At 38.1% G+C, this 19838-nt stretch overlaps 1 protein-coding gene across 4 annotated transcripts in view; it reads right to left on the reverse strand.

The window, feature by feature from the left end:
- LOC105205369 (RNA-binding protein Musashi homolog Rbp6) overlaps nt 1–19838 on the reverse strand; it is a 594533-nt gene that overhangs the window by 240918 nt on the left and 333777 nt on the right. For all 4 annotated transcript variants that reach the window (XM_026130366.2, XM_026130364.2, XM_039452221.1 and 1 more), the window contains one exon: nt 5300–5384. In XM_026130366.2, coding sequence (XP_025986151.1) covers nt 5300–5384 — 85 coding nt within the window. The remainder of the gene's footprint in view (nt 1–5299; nt 5385–19838) is intronic.

Genomic DNA, 19838 nt, shown 5'->3' on the forward strand with positions numbered 1-19838 from the left:
GAAGCAAGAGGGAAAGAAAGTGTACGGAAGTGAAAAGAGTCGGCCGAAGAGAACGGTGACTGAGAAAGAGGAGAGGGATAGCTCGGAGTTTTGTGAGGGACTGCAGACAATTTCCGCAGGGCTTAGTGGCTTCGGGCTCTCCAAATAAATTATTCCGCGGATGAGCGACGCTGCTTATTTTTCAACATTTTCCGAGCCACCGCTTGAAACGTACGCAAGGCGTTTAAAAAGCATCGATCGAAAAAAGAAAAAAATAGAACGTGAAAGAACGGAGAAAGAACGAGAAGAAAAGGACGATAGAGAGAGGGGAAAAAAACAGGAAAGCAGGTTTTATTATACCTTTGGGCAAAACCCATTTAGACACGCAATATTGAAGAAAAAGGCTGGTCTACATTATAAAATATGTGTAAGTCGTTTGTTTTGGAAATGGCGTACATTTATTTGGAAAGAAAATCTTGTTGATATATTCCACATCTCCCTAATTTGTAGCAACTTCCCAAACTATATTTATCAAAATAAATATAGGTCGTGCGTGTTTAACAGTGTTCTACGTTAAGTGAGTTAAAGAAGAAATCTAAAACAAGCGCAAATGCAAATTGCAAGAGCTTGTACAAACATCTCGTAAATGTGTGCTAATGCTTAACATTCAATATTCAATCCTTTCCAATGCGCTGCATCTTTAAAGTAAGAGGCAAAAAAAAAGAGACCGAATTTTTTGCTCTACCATATTTCAATCTATATCGATATAAAAACTGATATTACTGTGAGTACGATTGCAATGTCGTTACGAAAAATATCGATTCCTAATACTATCTTTATGTAAAAGCTCGTTTAACTACATTACGACATTGCAATCAGGGTTTGCGAGAATTTCAATTTGCGTAAGTATGGAAAACTGCATTCATAGAAGTATCGGAAAACCGCGTTTTAGTATTATATCGACTTATCGTTTCGGTTAATTCCCGACGAAACATATACACTTTAATATACACAATCTCACAAGGATTTTATTTCTGCGATAACCTCGATAAAAAATATCCAATTTTATTTTCTTTTCACTTTATAGTTGATGTAATACTCCCTCGAAATTGATAACAAGTCAGCACATAACAAAATCTTTGAGCTGCTGTGTATTTAACACTTGGGAATGAAAGTAACTTAATATCAAAAAATTGCACTAATTTTAACCGAACAATAAAAGAATTATAAAGAAAATGTTAATTAATGTTAATAAGATATTAAAAATATAGCGATCAAAAATAACGTTTATGATAAAGTATAATACAATATTCCTTAAATTTTTCTTGTAATTTTTTTAAAAAAAGTAATAGTAGTTGAAATAGTATATATATTTCGATAGAATTTTTATTTTGAGACTGTTACCAATATTTAAAAATAAAATTAAAACATTTCATAAATAATGACAATTACAAATTTGTCGAAAGTAAATGTGTAATTAAAGGTGTAATTAAAGATCGATTCTGTGTTGTCAGAGAAACAACAGCCAAGAGAAAGTAAACGTATTTGTAATGTTCTTTTTCTGGTAATAAAACCGCTACGTTTCGAAAGGGTTAAAGCCCGATCTTCTTTAAAGAAGAAAGTCGGAGGATGAGGAAAAGGACGAGAGACTCCGTTCGCCACGTGCTCTCATACGATACGTTTCTAAAGCGTCGAGACGTCTGAAGGAATGCGGGCCATGCAGAGAGTTCTAAAGCGCTTCCACAATTTCGCGTGCATCCACCTTTCGAGGTTCGTTCCCTCTTGCGATTTTCTTTTTAGACCTCATCACCCGCATCTGTTCTTATCCTTTATATCACGTCAAGTCATCTTGATTACATGCATCAATGATATATCACAAAATGAGATCAAAAAAACAATTAGAAATAATGTCTTTGGTGCGTAATCTCTTTAAATACTTATATTAGTAATGAAAAGAACATGATATTGATATTAACAAGACATTAATAGTGAAATGAACAAGATATTTAAATTTATACTGCTTAAAATAAAATATTTTAGAAAAAAAAGTTGAATAGTTACTTTCGCGATAAATATAAAAGAGAAAGAGAGTACATGAAATACAAATGTGGCAATATACTTATTATCTTTAAGTCAATGTAAATACAGAAACTATTTTTTTTTTAAATCTTTGTACATCTCTTGCCGCACAAAATAATCTTGCAATTGTAAACTGCTTTTTTATAAACAAATTCTTTATTGGAGTTTCTTTAAAAACTGTCGATTATCTCGTTGAAATTCTTCAAATTCTTTCTTTTTTGACTTACGTTACAAAAAATCTTTGCATTTGAAAGACATCATTCCCTTTGATCGTGCGCAAAACTTGAAAGATTATTTAAGCAAGATTTATTCGAAATACGTGAGAGAATAAAGTGCCATTGTTCGTGTGCTCCCTCAAAGCTCAATTCGTTGAAAACATTTGACTCTTTACCACTATCAATTCAAGACTGCGTTACTGTAATAATTACTATTCCTCTAAGTTCGCACTCTAATCTACAGTTCTGCAGAGAGTCTGCACTGCTAAACTTCTATGAGAGGGTGGAGAACAGCTCCAAAATCTTGTATTATAAAGCGCCAGCATTATGGGCGAAACATGCACGAGTACAGCCGATTTGGCTACTTCCACTACGCCTGTCGTGACCAAACGGGACGCAAACGAGGACGCGCACGTTCGACCCGCGCATTTTTTAATCACCCGGTCCGATTAAGCGGAATCTGCTGGCTATTCTGATCGGTCAGCATTGTGCCGCGGTGGGTGCTTACGCGGCACGTTGCGAAAATTGTCCATGCCAGATGGAGAGAAACGTCTGGCGTATCTACCCGCAAAATCGCTCTTGCATGAACTAACCCATTCTGATGGTCGATAATGTTATATAATCGAAATGACCAAAGTGTCCGATTCATGTTTATGAAAACTTTGCTCTTTTCGTTTAAATCGCGTATATTTTTGAATAAAAGATATACATTGTAAAATTCTTTGTATTCTATAAAAAAGACTTTTCATATTTTACAAAATTCTGCGTGTTAATTAAATCAGAATTATACGTATAATTGATATAATGTTGAATCCAACGCAAATTGTATTACCATTAATACTCCCTTAAAGTTATTGTAATAAACATCCAGTTCTGACTGGATATCACGTAATATTTCTACTTTATTTTAGGAAAGTTTACACATGGGAAGCAAAGCAAAGAGAAGCTATATGATAACTACACTTGCCGGTAGAATATCGCATATTTCGCTCTTGTCCAACTTTATTTATATTCGCATGTTAGCACGAGTTAAGAGCTTCCCACATTCGTTAGCGAGGGCGGAGACGAAGGCCGCACTAATTAATGCGGCGATACTTGTCAGTGAATCAAAGCAACCGGGCTCTTCCGCGCGTTTGCATTCCTCGCCTCTTCCTTTTTCCACGCCGAGAGGAAGGGAGGAGGGTGGAACGAGAGAGGGGAGGGGGGAACGGGCAGATAGAGTGCTAGAGGGTGAGGACATCTCATCCCTTAAGAGGAAGCTTTAATAGGATGCGCCGGCGGTTGCCCTATACGCGCGATATTCTCTTCCCGCTATCGGGAAGGTGTTAGCTTCCGGATCCGTGCATTCGCAATTTGCATTAGCCGGAGCGAATTACGCGAAATTTATGCGAGCCGAGGATACGGCCGGGGTTGCCCTCGCTTAAGCGTATTCGGGGCCACTTAGGAGGCCGCTCCGACGGTGGAGTCGCTCTACTTATGGTGCCGTGGACAGCTAATGTCCGCAACTATTTCTCTCTTGCCGTACAGCCCGCGCTCGCGCCGTCTTACGATATTATTCCACGAGCATTGTGTCTTGCCCACCGACGAGGAGAGAGAGAGGAAAGATGGCACGTTTGCCAAACGACTATGTCGGCCCACGATTAATCGTCGCACCGTCGACATCGCGTTCCGCTCCATACCGCGTTGCGCGTGTAAGGTGCCCCTTGGGAAAAGACGAGAACTGATAAAGAGATACCACCACATCCTCCTCTATGAATTTTGGGATAAAATCTTTCACAAGTGAAACTTCAATCAGCGACGCGCAACTGCTTGACATGGAAAAGTTTTTATGCCACCGCAATTAAGTGGGAGATACGTACTACTTGAAACAAAATTGAAGCAAGTCGTGACTTTATCGTGATTTTATCTTACATCTCTCGAGTTATACAATAGATCTTATTCTCCTATCAAGCTCAACTATGTATTTTCTACAGTTATCTAGCTTCTATCCCTTCTGAATATAATACTATAATTTATTAGAATAGAGAAGGCTCTCGTTGAGTCTGAAAGTCAGATTTTTCAATACTACGCGAAAATGCAAATGTTTTGTATGTTATTTGATTTACGTGTTGACATTAAAACTTGGAAATGTCAGAGTGTAAATAGAAAGAGGAGAAGAGAACTTTATTTTTCAATTAGTCCAAAACAGATTTTATAGCAACAGAAATTCAATTTTAAGTCTGGTAATCTAAATTGAGATTAACCAGTCGCGACGGACATTCAATAAATTTATTTATTTCAGGAAATAGATAAATTAATTTGTCTACGCGACTTTTTCCGGGGGCATTCAACGAAGATAGCATTTAATAATTGAACTAACTATTCATACAATTGCGACATATAGATGACGAATGATGTGCCTGCACTGTAACGAATGGGACGAAGTAACGTTTGACGCTAAATTAATGAAGTTTCAAACGCGAATAAAATTTTGCTCCCGAAATCGATGATACAGATGCATCCCGAACCGGGATATACCTATGGACTGTAGCTACCAATCGGTTTGATCAATCGACTCGCGGCATGCTCTTTCAATTATCTCGGGACGGCAGCTCCGATCGGACGTGAAAATTAATTGCTCGCGTGACGCACATTTGATCACGGCAATTTGTATCTTTTTTTTTATAGTTACCCCCTTTACCGTGGAGCGACTCCTCGCAATCCATGGTAAGCATAATGTGTATGATCGTCAAGAATCTCATAAAAAGAAAAATCATCCTTTCGAAGGCGAATTGCAAAAACGCTGCTAAAGAAGATTCTCAACATTTACACAATCAAATAATTTTACAATTTATAAAAATTATTAAATTATACGGAGAAGAATTATTAGAAAATTTCACACATGGAATTCTCTAGGTTTTCAAGTTCTAGATTCACACGTTCAATAGTTACCGCACAGTTAAGGAGTTAGAAAGGTCAGAAACTTTAACTCGAGATCTGATTGTGCACTGTTGGAATTAATCTGGTAGAATGTGATGATTACTCACTTTCTTGCCGTCCAGTTCGTGATTGCCCTGCGCCAGCACTTTGTCTACGCTCGCAGGGTCTGCGAATGTGATGAATCCGAAGCCCCTGCAAACAAACGAAAGGAGAATGTTTAATGTGAATGTGTGCTCGTCGCTCGGGACATTAATTAAGCAAGCATTTGCTGATAGTAATAGTATTTCCATCGCGAGCGCGTACCAAGATAGCGGTTGTATAGTACAGCGGCACATGTTGCAAGTTACGTATCTCGATGTAACGCATACATCAAAGCGCGATCGTTAAAAAAAAGCCAGCCGGGAGCACAGTATATTTCCGTATTAATTCATTCTCGTAAATCACGAGATAATATTAATTCTCCGAATAAGGTAATTTCCGTCCTTTTTATTTCCACGATTAAAAGTAGCGTGTGATTAAAAGATAATTGATTACGGCCGTTTTTCTATTTTATGGATTAAAAATTACAAATCACTTTGGAAAGAAGCTTCGAAATACTCGTGATATATCACGTCGGTTTTATTTATCGCAAGCGTATCCATTACAGCATTAAGTTAAGCTAAGATTAACGATAGATTAATTCCTCGTGTTATTCCTAACATCGAAATCAATACTCTATGTCCCATTTATAGAACATGTATTAGTTACTGAAATAATACTCCTGTATCATTATACGATTATAATTATCGTAGATTGAGAATTAATTTAAATTAATTAAAGTTATAATTAATATTTAAGAATAAAGCTTTAAAAAAAAAAATCAAGCATTCTACGGTATGATTACTAATTAATCAGAAACCTATGCAAATTCATAGAACCCAGCCGTCGTCGGCAACATTAAAAACTGAGGGATTAAACGAACGAAATGAATATCGGGGGAGCTGGCGCGATTCGTTGTGTCATAAATTTCACGCGGGACATCCCGTGTACACACGGATATATTAAAAGACAGTTCGACGCCGTGAGCTAAGGGGGCGGATGCCGCCGGCCGATCCACGAACAAGGGACGAGCGATACGACGATACGAGGGAATGCAACGCGCCGAGAGCCGGACGCAAAGCGGTTTGCATTTTTCATGCCGGGGCCGCCCCGGCAGTTATTGAAAATATTTACATGTTATTTATGGGGCACACATGCTTCAAGAACCAAACGCGCCACTGAGCTATCCCCGTCGATTCTCCCCGTGTGCTCTCTCTCTCTCTCTCTCTCTTTCTCTCTCTCTCTCTTTCCTCGTCCACGTAAACCTCTTCTTTTCCAACTCTTTTCCTTCGACTACCTTCCTTCTTCTCTTTCGCCGTTCCCTGCGGAACGGCGTATTCCGTCGCCGCTCCCTCTTTCGATTCCTTCATCCGCTCTCGAGGAACAACCCCCCGAACCTGCCGGCAACGTCTCAAGAATTCTACAAAACGTTTCACGCCTCTCTTACCGCTTCCGCTTCCTTCCCACCGACGAAACAACGAATACTCGTATGGATTGAATTTTTGATGGAACCGACCCCTCCGGGGCCCTCGACTCACCCTCTTCAATCCATCCCGCTTTCCGTCGCCGCTTTCTTTTGCCCGCGATCTTCGGCGATTTTCGAGCGCGAGTTGCATGGTAGTATCGCGAGTTCCTCTTATATCGATTTCTTCAGGCATGCGATACCAACTTGAACCAAGTCGACGACGAGAAGGGTGCGCAGTGCGCAACTAGGGAAAGTAGTGAGAGTGGCAACGCGTACACTCGAGTACGCAAAATCGGAAAGTAGACCTCAGCGATTGTTATTCCGCGTCACTGACATTCGAAAAGGGGACACAATATAACGCCTCGTGTTTCCACGTGGCGTTGAAAAAAAAATCAGTTTCACTCTTCGTTCATTTTATAACAGCGAATTGCAACAGCGACCGCAGTTATTTCGATATCGCTGCGTCAACATACGCGACACGTGTATACGGGATTATTCTTTTAGCTAAAATGTTTTTTGTTTGTTTTGTTTATTGCTTTGCAATTTTCTTAATTCATAACGTTAATTCCACAAATGTGCAAACGTTTCTTGACAAAATCATTAAATCACGCACGCCGAGCTCAATATAGAATATTTTAGAATTTTGTAAGCAATTTTTTGTTATTTATTTTTTCCGAAATTGGTCGACCAATTTTTTCCTTGGCTACAATATTGAGGATGATTGCAAGTTTCCAATATTTCCAATATTAAATATCTTTTTAATACTGCCGATTGGCTGAAAAATAGACGGAAAGCACAATATACAATACACTTCTCGATTTATAGCGTCCATGATGCCATCCGGCATTAATGAGCTCGCGATTTGGTCACACTGCTACGATGGCTATATACGTGCCGAATTTCGAGAGATTTTTCGCAGTACGCACGGCCGAAGCGACAATCGCGGCAAACGAACGGCCGCTGAATCGGCAGTCGTCCAATCAGCATTAAAACGCCAAACAACACGAGCGAGAACACCACGGGCAGTTCGCATTTGCATACAACGAAACGAGAGTTCGTCCGGACGTTCTCTCTCTCTCTCTCTGTCCCTCCCTCTCCGCCACCGCCTTCCTCTCTCTCTCGTCCCCTCTCTTTCTCCTTCCCGCACTCTCTTTTACGACATCGCATTTATGACGATGTGCGCGCAATGTACCGAAATCATGAACAACGGTCTCGGAAAACCGTGCAAATAATTCATCCTTTTTCCGTCGAGCGTCACACCAGAATCACAGTAGAATTCACAGGTTCGCCAATGATCATGGAGTGGATGGAAGATCATTGATTGGATCAATCGTGTACAGTAATAGCATAATCTGTTGTGCACCAAAATTATGCGTAAAACGTTCACGCGTTTAGATCGTACAAATGTTTCATGATTCCATCATTATGCAAGATATATAAGTTTATATAAATATAAATTTATACTTATATATAGTTAGTTTTATATACAAAGAAAACTCACGAAATATATGTCGCACTTGTTCATTTGTCCTCAAATACGTTTCATTATTAAACAGAGTAAAATTGTAATTTTCTTTTGTGACAAAAAATTTAAATCGTTGCACATTTTCCCATGAAATTCTTACGGAATGTAATATCGTAAACACGGTTGGTTTTAATTAAAAAAGAAGAATTAAACACATAGATTGCTTAGTAACGCTATTACGTGCAATCTTCATTCCGCATTCCTGAACTGGGTTCTCGACTCGCGGAGATTCGATCTTAATTTACGGTAATTATTCACAACGGAGGAAGGAAAAATAAATCACGGCGAGTTACCATTCTTATGACGGTATATCAGAGGAGTCGAGGGCCACTCGAGAGTCATCCCAGGGATAAAGGAGGGATCTATCGCGGACCCAACGCGCCATCGAGGCCCCGCCGCCGCGCCACTCGTCACCCCCGGCCATTGTACGTGAATAATCTATAAAAGGCTGAGTAGAAGGATGGCGGCTGACGTGTCCCTTGTCTACTTGAGCACGGTTTCCACGATCCTCTACTTTTCATCCTGCTCCTCGTCGTCCTCCTACTCCGTTCTCCGCCGCTCGACCACGGTCGCTTTCCTCTCACCTCCGTCGACTTAACCGCCCTTCGCTCGGTCTCATCGCCCTTTTCGCATGCTTCCCCGTCCCAACTACGGAAGGGTGTCACACCGAGCTGACGCGGTGCATTTGTTTGTCACGGTCTCCCTTACCCCGCCACAGAATCAGAGCACATCTCCGGTATACGCGAGGGCATCCCAGACGCGTGCCGCGAGAAAAAAATCTCAGCCAAAATCAGCAAAAATTCAGAATAACGTAGAGGACGTCGCGTAAAGTACTTTAAAATTCGATAAAAGTCTGATGAACAAAATCACAACGATATCCAAATTTAATTAGAATTATCAATTATTAAAAGTTTTGACAAAAATCATAGTAAAAGAATAAGTGCAGAACAAACTTCAAAGAGTAACTTTGATATTCGTAAAGTTATAGATTAAGTTCCGTTTTCACAAATAGAATATTACGCGTTTCTCTTTTATACAAGATACATCATCGAAGCATGAAGGTTCTGTTAGCAATTCAAAAACATAGTCCTTTATAATCCTAAAAACGTTCTGTATGATATAAAAATGTTTATAATCAGCAATTTGTTCTTAAACATTTTTATTAAGCAATCAATTAATTATTGACTCGAGTCAAAGCTTAAAATAAATTTGTAGTTATTTTCTTAAAGTGTATATAGTATATTATTTTAAAATAAAAGCGATAAAATATATGCTTATTACGATATAATGAAAAACGATTTTACCAGTTGTATAGATAAAGTCATGAGACGCGGGAAAGGGAAATAATAAAATGCAAAGTAAATCAGCTCAACACAACTCGCGCATTCCTTATCCTCGTATCGCGTCGAAAGGCTACGTTTCCAGCACGAGGATTTACCGCGACGCAGGATAAGGCTGCAAGACCAGAGAAGAGGAGACGCTAGTGTATTAGGTGTATTTATGTAGGCGGTCTCATTGCGCGCGAACTTACTGTAAGTACCGGCAGTTACTTAGCCCGACAGTTTCTGCTATTGCAGCCGACTGCGATATACCCCGGCCCGGGTCGGGTCGTAGCTTCGTAGCTGAAGCCAGTTACGGACCTAGTTCGGCGAACGCACACTCGCATTCCGCCAACCATCGTTCCAACGCCGTAGTTCGGAGTCTAGAAAACGACTCTCCTTTTCTCTGCCCGTTAACCCTTCCCGCTCACGCTACTACGCCGCCACGTCTCGCCTCCCGGAAGTTTCATCCACCATGCGCTCGCTGCTTTGTCGTACCGACAATATAGTAACTGCTCTTTAACTAACCGCCTTAATCCGCTTTCCTCTCGCCGAGATGAAGACAATCAGCTCCAACGTCGAGGTGAGAACCACGCGAAATTCGCCGGGAAACTCGCTGATCTTCCGACTCATGCCGTTTTCCCTACTCGTGTCATATCCCTCTTTTGCGTTTACGTGAAGCATTGTGCCGCTGAACGGATCTTGTTTTTGTCTTGTATTTTGTACAAACTTGTACAGAAATTGAAGACGGAAAGAGACTTTTGTTCTCCTATACTTTAAATGTCGAACAAAAGTGACTAATGTGTACGTCTTTTCATAATAATTTATATTTATAAAAAATGTTATATCGTTATATAAACAAAGAGAAAGATCATCGTAATTAATTAATTAAATAAAAAAATTAACAACTCATTATCTATTTAATTATTTATTTCCACGCATTTATATAAGTACGTGATATTTATTTTATTAGTCACGATGAAAAGAAATAACGAATTTAATTAAGTAACATTACGACATTCTAAGATGTGAACTGCGTTTTTACATCCGTAATGTTCCCCTTCAACTCTACAGCAGGACAATAGCTTCTCATTTTGCGCCCGTAAAACTGCTCTCACAGGACTTCCGTCGCGACGTGGATTGAAATGTTTCCACGAGATTAACTTAACCGCATAATAATTCCAGATACAAGCTGCTGCGGCGGCATTAAAAGCGTCGCCAATCACATTCACACCATTATTACGGCGAAATATGGAATCGAATTACGACCAATTAGTACAAGAATGCATCAAGTCGAACGACTTTTATATAAATTTTCGTTTTTTTTTCCCTTCTATGTAATCTTCTTCCTCTATCTTTCTATCTTCCTTCTGTTTTTTCCTTTTTCCACCTCTTCACTTCTCTCTATCCTCGCCGCCTTAATGACCGGCTGAATATTTATAAAGCTGACATCGTCTAGGTGGCCGGTAGCAAGGCCGTGAAAGCCACCGCGTCCCATGGAGTCTCATTGTAATTGCCCTGTTCTTCTTGACTTTTCCTTGAAACGGGATCCCGTTGAATTGCATTATGCAAATCGCAATCTCCCTAAGTCAGCCCGCCCGGCCGCCGCGGGCTGCGACCAGGCGAGACGTTTAAGCTGAGCAGGAAAAACGCGAGGAAAAATCTGCTCAATAGCCTCCTCGTTGTGGTCGACGCGATAACGATATCCGCAGTCGCTTGCTGCTAATGATAAGGTGATAGCATTTTATATGCGCGACAGTACGAGATCCTGTTGTACGAAAAAACAAGTCTGCGTCTTTGTCTTATGTTTGAATTATCTTTGAATTATTGTGTTGAAAATCTCTCCTTCTTATAATTATCTCTCTAGCTCTATAAATGTAATTATCTCTATAAAATATCGATTAGATAAAGAACTTTTTCAAATTCCTTACGAATAATTGCAATAAAAATCTTCTTTTCTTTCGTCAATATCTGTTTATGAAAAATCGTTGAATCAATCTTCACCATTTTACGATACTTATAGAAATAATGTTGCAATTTCAGTAGAATATTTTTAATTAATTCAGTGATTGACTTATTTATTTATTATTATCACCAGAAAATATTTATTTTAAACAATTAAATGCATCTTATAAGGAACTATTACTATTTATTTTTATAATTATTTTCAAGATTTATATTTTCATAATAATAATTATAACTTAGAAACTGTTTATTGATAATTTTAACCCCAAGGATATAATTGCGTAAAAAGGTTAAGGTCACGTAGCAGACAAGAAACAAGAATAGTAAAAATTCGCAACATTCTTGCCAAATGTCGGGCGAACACAATTTTATAATTTCATCGAGTTTTTAATTCACGACAACTTTTTCTTTCCATGGCGGCGCCAACGAGAAACGCGAGGTACTACGGGAAAAGATATGAATATTCATCGAGCATTTAGGCCGCGACGTAACTCAATTAGTGACGGAATTATTGTCCTTCGCTCGATGGAAGGACGAGAACAAGCCAGAACGAAGAGAAACCTAGTCCGCTCTGTCTGATTTGTCTGTGAACTTCTTGGGTCACGCTCGAGCGTGATTTTTAATCTTTTTTGGGGGCAAAAATTCAATTTCTGCATTCTATTTAGGAGAGATGACTCACCCAAAAAATAGGATCTTAAAAAAATAATTGCTCAAATTACAAATTCTATAATTTAAACATAAAAAGTTCAAAATAAATAATTTTTTGATTATTACTAATCAATTATAGTTTTTGTAATATTTATATTTATAGTATTTGTTTCTATTAAAGTATCTTTCTTTTTCAATTATTTTATAATTACTAATTGTGAAGAATAAACAATTAATGCTCATAAACTAATTACGCTAATATGTCAAAAACGCTAAAATGAATCAAATATAGTCTTCTATCCTTTACATCTTTTTTATATCATTTTTTATATCATTTTCAGTATTTGTCATTTTACCCTCTTTTACATAAAAGAATATCAATAAATATTTAATTATATTATGATTTCATTAGAGAAAACTGTTATTAAAACTTCAAATCTTTTTATAACTAATGTTTTATTTTTATATAAAATCTTAATAATATAAATAAGTCCATAAAAGATATCCAAAATTTTATTTATTTATATAAAAAACATATTGTTTATTATTGATATTCTATACAAACCGAATATTAAATGAAAAGTATTTAATTTCAATTAACGCATTATTTCTTCTTCAATAGCTTATTCAAAATTGATTTTTAAAACATTTTTGGTTAGCTATTTCGTTATCGAAGGAATGCGCTTGATCCAGCCTTTCGCGCTCGCCTCCCGATGGATAATTTATGTTGAGGCGTCATAGTGGCTCGTCGCGGAGCTGGAAAATTAATTTCATTCGCGGATTGTCACGCACACACCGCAGTCCAGTCCATCCCTTTCAAGTCTTGTCCATCCTACCACACCGGAATTCGTTAATATTCATGACCGTGGGGAATAACGCTTATCTCATAGCGCTGAAATAACTCGATAGGGCGCACTGATCCTGACTTGGCATTTTCTAGCATCGCTTTTTTGGCTCTTCCTCTCATAAAAGCCTTTAGTTTGCTCTCTCTATTAATATGAATTGCCGACTATCATAATAACTTGCATCACATAATGCAATGAGATGAGCTTTAACAATGCCGTTATATTTTAAATTTGCAATTTTTAATTATTTATTAGGAATTTTAATTCCAAGACTTTTTTAGCCATTAATATTTTTTAAATCCAATTTACTACATCTGTACTTTACGTATGTATTTTTACATAGAGAAAATTTTCTTTCAAAACTCTATATTTCTATATATAATTAAAGTCATAATTACCTATTATAAACGCAATATTATATATAACAATTACAATTAATAATTATATTACATCAATATGAACAAATGATAATAATTCCGTATTTTGTATCATTTAAATATTGGCTTGATTTAATATACACAAACTAAAGAAATAAATTAATAAATCTTTCTTGTTAAATAACATAATTTTAATTCCAATGCACTCATTATTTATTTGATTGAAGATTAAATATAATGGTACAAAGCATAAAAGCATTGTATCAAAAATGCTCAACTCACTTGATTAACAAAGATAACAGAAATTCATCAAATTCAGCGATGATACGCACGAATAATATGCAATCCATCTCGTGGAAGCGCGCTTGAAAATATTAACTGGCCAGTCCAGTAAAAAGTTATTTATGAATTAAACGATTCGCGCGTGCTAACCGAACACCGGATACACCAAGACCGAGGAAGAAGCATAGAGAAAAAAAGCACCACCTTGGCCACCTGTTGATACCGTCCTAAATATTCGTCACGCGTCTTGCTAACTGATTATTACAAATATTTGATTACAACGCGTCAAAATATTTTAAACAGCTAAAATCACATCTTAGAAAGTTCTATCGATTCGTCTTGGACTGGAGCCATCTCAAAACTTAAAATACAGATTTTGAGGGAAAGTGAGATAATATTTTGAATCATTACATTCATTTATATACATTTTCTGAATATTTTAATTTCAAAATCTCATTTTCTAATTCTTCGCGTATTTTTAGCTACGCATTAAACTTTAATCTCTTCAAACGAATTATAAGTATAGTCAATTGCGAAAGGAATGAAAGAGTGAATTCTTCGAAATTATATTTGTTCTATTTGTTTCACATTATGTAAAAATGATCAATACAAACGCATAATAAATATTAATTGAATGCGGCTTTTTCAATATTTTAAAACATTTTAAATAAATGTTTATAATAAATGAGTAATAAATTATACAATTAATTCTGATAATATAATATTCATTTAATGAATAACATGTATTGGCTAATAGTATAAATCTGCGATTGCTTCACCATAGCTAAAAATCTGTTTATCGAGTTTAAATTAATTTTGCGTATGCACATGCATATGCATCCGGAAATTAATATCGAATGTCATTTGAATCTGTGCACTATCATACGGATCGTCCACAAAATTTTTCTGTTTAAAGATGAATATTTCATCCGTAAAAAATAAAAGCGTAAAAAAAAATCATGCTTTCGTTCGTGTCAAATTTTATGCTTTCGTACTTTCACATATGCAAATGCGTACGTTCGTGGAACATATCGGTTAAAGCCAGCGTAGCAGACCGATGACGATATCGCATATAAGTGTGTCGTTTGTCCTTTTGTTCATCGGAAATTCCGTCGCCAACGGAAAGAACCGCGACAGACGGGATCACCGAGCGCAGCGGCTCGCAGCGACGTTCGAGGCTCTGAAGAGGCGAACGAAGAGACGACGCACAACGACCGCGAAGAAACACAGAGGGAAAGGAATACGTAGAGAAAAAAAGGACGAGCAGCGCGGTGGTAGCAGCAGGACGGCGCAACAGAATCACTTGACGCAAAGAGAGCGAGAGACGGCGAAGCCGACGGCTCGCATCCGGGGAAATAGAAGGGTAGGTGCTGGCTTCCGCCTGTCTGTTGCCATAGCGACCTCGACCGCCCTTTGGCTCGGCGAAAGGGCCGCAGACGGTAAATCTCTTGTACGTACAATAATCCCGCGGGTTGCCATTTTGCAATCCGGCCCGTCGTCTTGCACCCCCGGTTGCACACGTCGCGATGTTTTCGTTTGTCCTTGCGTCACGTCGACGCTCGTACGCCCGACGCGAAACGCGTCGCGTGCTCAAGAATCTTTCGTATCGTTGATTTTTACGTTATATCGTGTATAACGATCCCGTAAGAGGATGCTTACTTCTAACATCACGTTTCAAAAGATTTTTTTTCAACTGGGATTACGTTGGAATTCCTAAAATCTCTCTATTTGTTAAATAATAAAAGCAATTAAATACATCCGAGAATGAGCACTGATCAGAAATAAATATTATTCATCTTTTTCTGTCCATTTCATTTTTTTTACTACGTGTACTCTACGTTTAACTTACTTTTAGTTTAATCACAGTGAAATTTTCAATTTCATTAGAACTCAATTTCACTGTGCTTTGCAGAATTATTTTAATTGGTTTCTTGCTTAACGCTTAATGTTTAAACTGAATGTTTTCTATGATTTCGTTCCCCTCGTTCCTACTTCACTTTTAAAACTAAATAACGTAAAATAAATATTATTCGCGGCCTTCCGTCTTCGCGCACGCGCGTATGAAAGCTTATTTGCGTATTTTCTTGCGCTTCCAATCGTACGATACGAGAAATCGGGATTTTCGCGAACGGCGACTTGTCGTTCGTCTTTGTAATCCGCTTTCCGGCAATCGCGACATTTCCGACGGAAAATTTTCATTCGTTCGTTTTTCACTCTTCCGCATTATTATCCATTCGTTCATGTTTCACTTGCGCCTCGGCATCGGCATGGTCCAACTTTTCTTCAACTGTCAAGGCACACGTTTCCTCAACGAAATTGGCAATAGCTTGTCCAGTCTTTTTCGTAAACTTAATATGTCATATACCGAGAGGGATTTTGTTCAAACTGCGAAACATTTGCGTTGTGAGAAAAGATATATTATAGACATTTCTTACGTATAATTTACAGAACGGTCAAAATTTTTGTGCAATAATTTCATCGTTGATACTATAACAGTAACGTTTCTCTTGTTTATATAACGATTAATTAGTAAACTTCGATTTATTTAAATAAATAGAAAAAAGACGGATTTTTTAATATAAGATTTTATATTTGTATAAAAAAAATTTCTCTAAACAAATTTAATTACAAAAGATCAATTTCTTCGGCTTTTTATTCATTCAAATTAATCTGTTAGTTGACTTTAATTTTTTTTTTTTAACCTTTATATGTTTTTCTATGACGGTTTATTTCTAAATTACATTCAGTCGTACTATCTGTCAAATTGTGAAGACTGCATTTACTTCTAACATGTTAAACCTCTGCAATAATCTCACGATTCTCGTCAAGCCTTCTCATGTAGGCATATATATGTACAACAGACGACGAGACATGCTGCCGTAGCAAGTAGATAAGGTAGAGAGAGAGAGAGAGAGAGAGAGAGAGAGAGAGATGTAGATGGATAGATAGAGGGAAAGCACTCGCCTGTGGAGCTTCGCTTCATTCCGTAGCCTAAATTCGTTTCACGGATGGGCTGAATTTCTAAGCCGCAGCAGGGATTCGAAAACGAAGCGCCGATGCGGCCCGTGCTTCGACGATGCAACCTAATTCCGAAAGTTGGTCTCACTGCACATCCCCCTTGCGTCACTCATGGAGAACGAGGTGAGAAAAAGGTATATAGATAGAAGAAGGAACTGGGTTATTTTATTTATGCCTTAAGATGAAGTGACAGACATAAAAGTGAATACTTCTTATTTTTAGGCTAAAGAATCAACGAGAAAGTAGTTCTCGAAACAAATAGATTTGATGAAATATCTTTACGTCTCAATATTGAAGCGGCAGTTTGTTTCCTACGTGCCGGGAAAAATAATAACGTGAGCACACTGAGATATGCTGTGTATTAACAATATGTCGATTGTGACGAATGAAATATGGTGAAGAGTAGAGATGCAGCAAGGGGGATGCGGGGAAAGCGCCAAGGGGCGCCGCTTACCAGACGAGTGCCAGGAATGCAATCTTCGGATTCTCGAATGTACGCGCGACGAGTCGCCCGTTGCATAAGCGCTCGCATAGATTCGGATAAGGACCGCGCATTCTGAGTGTCACCGGAGGCTATAGCAAACTCCTATCCCGCGAGAGCTACGAGCTGCATTAGCGAATACTTGCAACGTCTCGTACCCCTTCCTTCCACCCCTGTCAGCATTCTGAGACGCTACCCGCGCGTCTTGGACGACCAGCAATTTTGGCCACATATTATCTGTTGACCGCTCTTCTTCCTTTCTCAAACAGATGCTGAAAGCGTTAAATATCATTTCTCTTTTACTTTGCCTCTTCAAAAATTGTCTGCTTTAATCTTTAAACGAAAGTTTTAACGGAGAGAAAAATGAAAAAAAAATTCAAATAAAAATATAAACTGCAAGATAAAATCTCTAAAAAATCGAAACTAAGCACAATATGTATGTATTCACAATTGTTTGACTATATATTTAAAAAATGAAATATCTCGAAGAAAATAGTAAAAGTAGTAAATTGTATAAAAAATTGTATAAAAAATATAAATTAAGATTATGATAAAATTCAGTTTGAAAAATTGTTAGAACCGCCCCTGTTTTCCAAACATACGTAAAGTAAAAATTTAATTTGCTTCGAATCACGTCAGTTCGAATCACGTCAGTTACAGTATAGAATCGCATGAATAACCGGAAATTTAACGAAGAATCATTACGAAACTCAGAAATTGTCGCTTCTGAGAATAAAAATTCTGTCTATTTAACCGCCGCATCTTTTCGTCCACATTGCACGCAGAGATGCCCAGTGAGTTCTATGTCACGTAACAAGGTATGAAGTGCAGTGGTCCAAGCCATAAATAGGCCAGAGCTACGGTTCGACTTCATATTCTGCAGGTATCCTCGGAAATATGGATCGCATAAAAGATCGGACGGGCCGCCGGATCCTCGCATATCCAGGCGAGGTTTCCTCGTTCCACAGACGTCCATACGATACAAAACGCACTCGGGAAAGGTGGCGTCTTTCCAAAGGGGGAAAACATTCGATTCATGCGACACGTGACGATAACGTGACAGGACTGTCGGCGACACGTGCGCGTTTCCGTTACCGCGGCTTCTTCCTTCCCTTCGCATGGAAACATTATTCGGTGGATCTTATAGCTTACAGAGAAAAGACGTGTATGTCCTTATATACTTATCCTTTTTTTCTTATCGACATAGCTAACGAAATAATTCCTTATGTAATTTTACTTCGAGAAGACCATATCTTATGCAAGCTAACGTATAATAATATTTCATTGATAAAATTTCATTTTTACCCTTATAAAGGGTAAGAGAAAATTGTACGTACATCGCACAAGAAGATTACAAAAAGGAAGAAAAATTATTAAGGTAGAATAGCGATGAAATAGAATAGATAGAATGAAATAGGATGGTGCGTTCTCTATAACACTTGATGCAAAATATTTGCATAATGGTCAGATCCGACTTCAATACAGTAGCCGAACATTAATGCAGGGAAAATGTTTCGGAAAACCCGTACCAGATGAAGAAGGTACGCGAATTGAAGTTGGAAATGAACGAACAATTCGTCTCGCGTGCACCAAGTGCATTTATAACGACGTACTTTACCGAATCCCCCTTTCGCTCTCGCACCCTCGCTTCGATCGTCCTTCCTCCTCTCGACTTCCGCTCTCGCGGCCGGTGCGCTGCTGGAATTTATTCGCCGCTGAAATCATTTACATTTTATTTATCGTCCAGAGAAGCTCGCGTTGTCCGCGGGAACTTCCAAGGTAATTGCGCAGTACCAGCGTTTTTAACGCCGGGGGAGGAGCGATGTTCCAGATGGTGGCAATGTAAAAAGACGCGCTCTAAAATACTGCTGACTGGCCACACGAAAGAAGAGCACGGAGCGAGAGTAGTAAATAGAGCAAACAGAATTGCGAGGTCAGTTACTGAAATATTTCGCTGCAAAAATATAACTGGCATTTGTAATAATAATAGTTATCAGCTTCGTTTGAGTTCTATCCCAAAATTAAATTATTTCGCGATTTATGTACTTTACATATTGCGTATGTAACTTACGCTTTATTAATGTATTACGTCTCACGGTTATCTAATTATCTAGGTCATGCAGAGAAATTTCGGAGCATCGCGAATATAAATCTTATTATTATGTAAAACCTGGATAAATTTAACAATAATATCGTTATTAATCGTCACTTATTTTCTCAATGCAGCTTCATACAGCTTTTAATCTTCAAATTTGTCGTTGTCCAATTGTCAAACATTTATTACGTTCAACGGAATTGTAAATTTTATATTTCCGTATAATTATACTGCATAATTATATGAGAGTAAATTTACGAAGCGTTAATTATGAAATCGTTAAATTTTGCAAACATGCAAAATTGTTTCTCTAATGCAAATTTGAATTGCAACCTAAGCATCTTGCCCTACGTAGGAAGCAAGAATCGTAATTCGCCGTGGCGTAATACTCACACAATAACACGGCTTTTCAAGAGTAATACAATAAAAGCACGCCGTTAATCAAGACAGGGACAAATAATAGCTAGTGGACAATGGTCTATAGAACGACGGGTTTCCTTGAACGGGCCGCAATAGGATTTGCCATGTGAAGGAGATAAGCCATCCAG

Source organism: Solenopsis invicta, chromosome 7, assembly GCF_016802725.1.
Source record: "Solenopsis invicta isolate M01_SB chromosome 7, UNIL_Sinv_3.0, whole genome shotgun sequence".
Lineage (NCBI taxonomy): Eukaryota > Metazoa > Arthropoda > Insecta > Hymenoptera > Formicidae > Solenopsis > Solenopsis invicta.